Raw genomic sequence first — 7,734 nt, forward strand, 5'->3', positions numbered from 1 at the left:
TTCCTTCCTTCCTTCCTTCCTTCTTTCTTTCCTTTCCCTCTTTTTCCTTTCCTTTCCTTTTTTTGTATACTGACCATAGTGTTCCATTTTAAAACACAGGGACCCAGTAGACTGCCTGGAGGCCAGAAAGGGAAACCAAGATGTTCCTACTTACCTTGTTGGTTTATATTCTGTCCATTGAGGTGGAGAGCTTTCAGCTCACATGGGTCCGACAGCACGAGGCATTTTTGCTGTTCATCTCGGAGCCTGCAGTGCAGCTGTCTAATGGAAACATCGCACTCCAACAGGTCATCATCGTCATCCCATGAGTCACAGAGGATGGGCTCTGAAAGTCGAAGAACAGATATTGTTTAGGCAGATAATTAGAGATGCAAGCACCGTGAAGTGAAGCAGCAGAATTTGGTTTACTGAGCAACATCTAAGCATGTGCAGTGAAGATTCTATTCTAATTTTAGTGGGGGGTAAAGAAACACTGGGAGTGGGCTGGGCAGGAACATTGGATTTGGCATCGTGAGATAAGCTTCAGTGTTATAACCATTCAGTAGGGACTAGCAGTAGTGGTCCTTGCATGAAATGATGCCAGTAATAAGACCAGCTCAACAGGAAGATTGTGAGATTTGCCAGTTCTAGTGTAAGCCAAAGTACTTGGCAAATCAATGGTTGAGTTGCAAGTGTAAGCATCATTAAAACCTTTTTATAAGTTAATCAGCTCAAGATACAACTGATTTGTTTGGAGGTTTCCTCACTTTCTTCTAATGGTTGGAATGTCTAGCACTGAGGGTCTTGCACTTGCGGGGAGTTGACCTCTCAGAGGTGGTCTGAGAAGGACCAGAGCGAAGGTCTGCTGTCTGCTCTCAGTCCTCAGTAAGTACCTTCTTCAAAGATGAAGGAAAAGAAGGTGCTCATGTCCTCATCCTGGAAGGTCCACGGGAAAGACCCAGGTAGCTTCCACAGCTTCTCCACAGCCACAATGAGTGACACTGCCTGCCTGAAGCGCTTGTTGATGTGCTGCTGCGAGAACTGAAGCTGGATGCTCTCATCTGGATAGCCCACGTCAAGGGTTTGGAAGCAGCCCTGTGGAGAAACCAGGCAGTGAGCACATCGAGTCATCGGACCAGGGAACTCCTCCTATACTAACCCCAGAGAACACCAAGGGCCCGGGAGATAAGTTCTTAACCACAATCCCTGTGTCTGTGGAGCCCAGAGAATTTAATTGGCCTACCCAGGGGTACATGGCAACCAGACACAGGCTTCCTGGCATTCTCTATAGTAAACCTCATTTCTACTTTATCTTTCTCGTACAGACCTTGCCTCGCTGTATAATTAGATCTACTTAAACCTTTCATCGTCTGGTGTCCTTGCTGCTCAAACATCATGCATTTAATTTCTCATGACAGTATGTTCATGCTGTCTTCTATTCAATGGAGATCACCCGACAGGCTCTCAGTGGCATTTCATACATTCTCTTCCTCGTAGGAACATTTGGCAGACACTATAAGCACAGCTTTTGTTTGTAAAATATGTCACCACTTTTCTGTTCTTTGGAGAAACACCACATTAAGGCCTAACCAAAGTTGCCTTGAGGCATGATAATAGTTTCAAAGCTTGAAAGACGATGATAGATCATTCCAATAGTGTAAAGGAAAGGTTGGTTGGGAGAGAAGTTTCTGTCCAGAGTGGAGGCTCCCAGGGAAAGCCAGGTTCTGGAGCAGGCAGTGGGGGACAGAGCCCGGCTGGGACGGTGAGGGGCGTCACCTAAGGCTGAGCTAACTAGTTAGAGTGGTCTTAAAATACATTCATGTAAGCTGAGGACGAGATTTTGTAGCTGGGGGAGACTGCCGAGGGCTTGGGAAGAGGCCTGGGAGAAACAGCTGCCTCCCGAGCGGGGCAATGACGTGGCTGACCGACGCCATGTGGCATTAGAGCGTTCTCAGTCATCATAGGAAGGGACAGCTGGGATGCAACATGGTTCTTCATGAGAGCAAGTCTGGAAAATGCCCTTGTGATAAGATGGACTTGGCCAGCACTGAAAACACTTCAGAATGGAAGATTGTCACAGAATGTCAACATTTCAGAGATGATCTGGCCTGTGTTTCTGAGATGAGAGCCCAAAGGACACAGTGGGGACTTGTCTAAGATCACACAGCAATTAAAGGTCTTGTCTAAGGCCACAGGATATTTTAAAAAATTCTAACTAACTTTTTGTTTGTATCACTTATTTCTTATCATTTTAGGAACATAGGGAACTATCCTTTGGCAGAGAAGGAAGCTATGCTAATTCTGAAGGTCATCCTCTCTGGATCCAGAGTTTGATTTAAGTGGTCAGATTAAGCTCCATCCATCTGAAGGGGGGGACTAAATGTATGTTGAAGACCCGACTGTCTTCTTAGCATAGAACACCATGATTGCCATCAGCAAGCCTTGGTGCATGGATATAGTAAATGGAAGCTGTGTGGGAGCCAGGTCAGAGTATGGGTTGCCTTGTAGGCATCACTGAAAGAGGCAAAATAATCCCATCACAAAATAGCCTGGGAGCAAGGCAGTCCCACACCCCTCCCTGTTTGGGTCTTTCCCCATGCCACAGTCCCTCCACAGGTTGGGAGCCAAGCTCAGAGTCTCACCTTCATCTCTTGGGGTCCGTCAACCTCAAAAAACAGGTCATTCTCATCACTGTAATGAAAACAGACATGGTCAAATGATAGTTCCTTATCAGCACTGAGCAGACAGACTTTCATTGTTCATAAAACCACACCTACCACGACACTTAAAGCTTCCTGAAGACTACAGTGCTACGTAAGCAGCAGTCTAGAAGCAGATTCTGGCCAGGTACATGGGTGCTATGGGTGCTATGGGTGCTCTCTCTTCACTTCTGACATCCAAATGCTAGACTAGCAGAGTTAGCTGAAGTCTGAGCTCTATGCCCCCGCTTCCAAACCAAACTTTGCAAAAGAGTCTCCTATTCTGTCCATGTGGCAGTTTTTCTTTCCATTGTATCTGTAGGAGTCCCTGTAGTGACATCACCTAAGTCCCCAGGTTGGGCTTGGGAGTGGAGAAATCAGTCTTTAAGCTAGGTTGCTTGAACTCTGATAGCCACGGAAGGAGATGAGTTGGGGGACTCTCTGGCCTCTGAAAGTAGACAGTCCTCCATTCCTGAAAGCAAAGCGCTGGACACATGACCACTCTCAGTTCCCACTGACCTGTCAAAAGGTGTCATTTCACAGTTGAGTTCAGGAACAGTTGCCATAGCTACTTCAGACACCTGTGTGAAGAGAGAAAGTGGGTGGGCATTCAGCGTTAGCTCCCCGAGGGGGCATCCTTCATTTGTGTTTCTCTCAACTCCAGTTCAGGGCAGGCACACTAAACTCATCTCCGAGGAATGAAGGAATGGAGGAGCTGTTACATGGGTCTAGAACATTGGCCCTTTTGGAGTCAAGCGACCCTTTCACAGGGGTCACCTAAGACCATTGGATAACACAGATATTTACAATTCATAACAGTAACAAAATTATAGTTATGAAGTAGCAATGAAAATAATTTTAAGGTGTGTGTGTGTGTGGGGGGGTGTCACTACAACATGGGGAACAGCATTAGGAAGCTGCTCTGGAACAACAGCTGAGCCAAACCCTAGTAGAAAAGCTTCTCTAGGAGACGGGAGCTGCCTTTTAGATGTCAGCTGCTATACAAACAGGATTCATTTCCAGAGGACTTCATAAACCATGGAGTTATAGCTACAAAGCCCATCAGTGGGGAGAGAGGGGGGAAAGGGAGAGAGAGAGAGAGAGAGAGAGAGAGAGAGAGAGAGAGAGAGAGAGAGAGAGAGAGAGCCTTTTTCTGAGAGGTAAGTCTTACTTGCACAGGAAGCTTGGCCGGAGAGGATCCCAGATGAGCCTATTATGCCTTGAACCACCGCAGGGTTTGTTGCCCACTCCCTTGTTTTATAGTCCTAAAAAGCAGAAGTGAAGAGCTGTGAAATTTTCCCTTGGGTGTAGTGATTTCGCAACCAGACTGAAGGGTGGGGGAGGGGGGAAGAAGCTTGATGGGAATTCTTAGGGGAAGAGGTTGTTGTTACCCTGAAATAATTTCAAATCCCTGGAAGTACAAGGGGTGGCAGAGGATGACACATTTGCAAGTGTGTCATCGTGGTGGAAACGGGCATTATTTTCCCCTAGACAATTGTGCAGATGGTGTCAATATTAAAACTGCTGGGGTTTCCCGGGTTAGCTGCACACTTTAAGTCAGGATGTGCGGAACAAAGGCTGGCACGTAGATGCACACCCAGAAGTGTGTCACCTTTCTCGCCTCCTTGTGCCGAAGCTGAGTGAGCTTTTGCAGTTGGAGTTTGGTAACTGGATGGCGCTACTATTCTCTCCATCAACCGTGTTAGCAGGGGCTTCCGGAGAAACGTGGGTTTCCTTGTGTACGTCAGGGCACGCACAGTACGCAGGCATCTGTGTAGGCTTGTCATAGGGTCAGGGCACCCTGGAAGCAAGCCTATGCAGTCCGATAATGCCAGGGTGCTTATTTTTTCTTTTATTGGATATTTTCTTTATTTACATTTCGAATGTTATCCCCTTCCCAGGTCTCCCCTCTGGAAACCCCCTATCCCCTCCCCCTCCCCTGCCTGTATGAGGGTGCTCCCTCACTCACCCACCCACTCTGCCTTCCCGCCCTGCCAGGGTGCTTATAATACCATAGCCAGTCTCATGTTGAAACCATATCAGTACTAGGTGGTCAGCAGAACGAGCCTGAATTAAGTTGTACTGTGCAAAGATGGTGAACGAGGCTCCTGCATGCTCATGAGCACAGTCCATCTTAAAAACTGAAGAGGTAGTCTTTGCCTAAAAAACTGTTTTGGAAAATTCTTGTTTCTATAAGATCTGGGGAGACCAAATCTCTTGGCAATATCAAGCATCACTAGACTGCTAAACTCAGAGAGCCCAGAGTGCCTACCCAGGGGAGCTCGTCTTGCTTGGATGGAATGAGCAACAAGGTCATGTGAATGGTGCATACAGTCTCTTGGGCATATCTACGGTATAGTAGCATCCTCAGTGGAAACCTAACTCATTCTCTGTGCCCTCGGAGAGTCTGTGGACTCTATTAGATCCAGGTCTCTACAGTGCCTGGCAGATGGATGTAGGCAGTAGGAGCTAGCATGGGTGAGTAGGAATTTGGCAAGGTGTTCATTCAGATGAGTTTGGACCTAGTAGGTTTTGGTTACTGAGCTTATTCTGCAGTACTAAAGGGAAACAGACAGACAGAATTGGAAGGAGGGGTAGACAAGGCTCTGCTACGAAACAAGGTTTACTTACTGGGCAGCATTATTTTGCCTAATATGGCTCACAGTATCTCGATTTCAGGAAGGCGAACAGAAGAATCCTATCTTTGACCAACTATATGTTTGATTTGAAATCTGAAGATGGTTCAGGGTCTCAGTTTCATTTGAGTTTGGTGAGCAATGGTCATTTCTCAGCACTAAGGTCTTTTAAGATTTATTATCTAGTCCTGTAGACAATCCAGAGGTCCTGTCTGGGCCATCGGGTTCATTTGTCTGTTCTGCCTTCACAGGATCCACATTTCAAACTATGCCTGGAGAGACTAACACCTTCCTCAGAGCCTGTGTGCAGGGCTGGAGGGTCTGATGATTTTATGGGCTGTCTTGACAGAGATTATTGGAGACTCCTTTGGTCTGCTGATGTGAGTTGAACCAGGGATGGTGAAAATCAGGGGGCAGAGAAGGGTAACTAGGGGCCTGGGCGTCAGCTCCGAGTCCCTTCTCCCTGGATGATTTGTCAGGAGCCTTGAGCTCAGTCTAGCTACAGCATCTTCTTCACCATCTGCTAGTTATAACACTCCTAAACCCCTGAGTCTGATGCCTGAGAGGAGTGATGGTCTGGTAGGATTTGGAGGGGGGCACATGCATGAAGACAAACGGCCATTTAATCGGGAATAAGAGATGAAGAGGTGAGAGGAGGTTTGTCTGGGGCAATGATCTGGTTGATGGTTCTTTTCTTCTAGAGGGAAAATTTGGAACTATTAGGCAATGCCTCTGGTACTCTATTGTTCTATCAAACCTCATCCTGGCCCTGTGGCTTGGGCTCCAAACTTCCTCCCCTTGTCGTATAGAGCAGGCAAGTTGCACAATATGTATATCAAACTCTGTCACTCAGGCCACACTTCTTTTTGGTCCCCAATGAGTAGAAGAAATAACTCACTATAGAAATTGTTATGCTGGGGGTGTCATGTAGTGATGACGACACTGATGATGATGATGATGATGATGATGGCAAAGGAAATGAACAAAGCAAAGGAGGAAGTTGGCAAAGCCAGGATGGTGATGGGCACTCTAGCATTTGGGGAACTCTTCGGCTCTTGACACACTCAGCACTTTTAAGCTGTAAAGTTCCCTCTGTTCTGGCATCTCATGCCTCCAAGATGGAGGCAGGCATGTCTTCAAAGCTGAAAGTGCCTTGGTACCTGTTGTACTTACTTTTCTATTGCTGTGATAAATATGAATACTGTACAGCTCAGACTGGCTTCAAATACATGACAACTCTACCGCATTTGTCTCCCAAGGACTGAGATTACAGGCATGAGCTCCCAGGCCTGGTTGCTGTGTGTGTTCTACATCTTCTTTACTTCTCCTCTTGCTCAGAACATAGCTAAGCAATGGCTGTCCTCACTACTTTCTCCAGACCTTGTCTTATTCCTTGAGTTGATGACTTAGCACAGGTTTGGGGGATCTGTTCTTTCCCTCTCGTCTTTTCTGTCCTGGTTAGTTTTATGTCAACTTGACACAAGCTAGAATCATCAGAGAGAAGGGAGCCTTAACTGAAAAAATAATTCCAAAAGATCTGTCTGTAGGCAAGCCTGTAGGAAATTTTATTAATTGGTATTTATTTGGGGAGGAGTCAGCTTGTTGTGGGTGGTGCCATCCCTGGGCTGGTGGACCTGGGTTCTATAAGAAAGCAGGTTGAGCAAGCCATGAGGAGCAAGCCAGTAAGCAGCACTCCTCCATGATTGCTGCATCAGCTCCTGGTTCCAGGTCCCTGCCTTGCTTGAGTTCCTATCCTGAATTCCTTTGATGACAAACTGTGATGTGGAAGTGTAAGCCAAATAAATCCTTTCCTCTCCAAGTTGCTTTTGTCGTGGAGTTTTCATTATAGTAGTAGTAACCTACATGAAAATGAATTGACACCAAGATTTACTGTGACATTACTGTGACAGACCTGAGCATATTGTTTTGGAAGGACTTCGGGACTTTGTGCAACCCATAGAGTGTTCAATTCTTGGTGAACTGTTCCTAGGAACTTGGGAGATAGGGATGTTGAGGGCAACACAAAGATGGAGGCCTGACCTGTGAAGCTTCAGAAGGAAGTTTAGACTCCTTCAGGGCCATTTGTTATATTGAATTAAGATTCTGCGGTTCTCATTAGCTGGGGCTGAAGAATAGGCAGTGATAAACAAGATCCCAGAACCACTAAAAATGAAACCTTTGATTTGCTTAGATACTCAATGCTGGTGAGCTGGAGCTGAGAAATTAGCAGTGACTAAGAAAAGTCCAGCATTACTGAGGTGAAATCTTCTGGGAAGTGTTTTCTGAGAGCACACAGAAGCTGTGTTCCAGAGATGGCCAAAGTTGTACTCTCCACTGGCAGCCAAATTTGGTCATGTGGAAGAGTCACCCAGGTGACACTGGTTTTAAGGTATGAAGGGTCACGGAGAGCAGCTGAGTCT

At 46.4% G+C, this 7,734-nt stretch overlaps 1 protein-coding gene across 2 annotated transcripts in view; it reads right to left on the reverse strand.

Annotated features, from left to right (window-relative positions):
• The window catches only part of Il1b (interleukin 1 beta), a 6,615-nt gene extending 2,691 nt beyond the window's left edge, over positions 1 to 3,924 (reverse strand). Inside the window, exons 1-5 of one of the 2 annotated variants that reach the window (XM_021194812.2) lie at positions 3,850 to 3,924; positions 3,198 to 3,259; positions 2,622 to 2,670; positions 873 to 1,074; positions 155 to 325 (exon numbers count right to left, since the gene is read on the reverse strand). In XM_021194812.2, coding sequence (XP_021050471.1) covers positions 155 to 325; positions 873 to 1,074; positions 2,622 to 2,670; positions 3,198 to 3,244 — 469 coding nt within the window. In that variant the 5' untranslated portion in view covers positions 3,245 to 3,259; positions 3,850 to 3,924. Of the gene's footprint in view, positions 1 to 154; positions 326 to 872; positions 1,075 to 2,621; positions 3,260 to 3,849 lie in introns of both variants that reach the window. The other variant, XM_021194811.1, reaches the window with a different exon arrangement.
• Positions 3,925 to 7,734: the final 3,810 nt, after the last annotated feature.

This window comes from Mus pahari, chromosome 3 (genome assembly GCF_900095145.1).
Source record: "Mus pahari chromosome 3, PAHARI_EIJ_v1.1, whole genome shotgun sequence".
NCBI classification, from domain to species: Eukaryota; Metazoa; Chordata; class Mammalia; order Rodentia; family Muridae; genus Mus; species Mus pahari.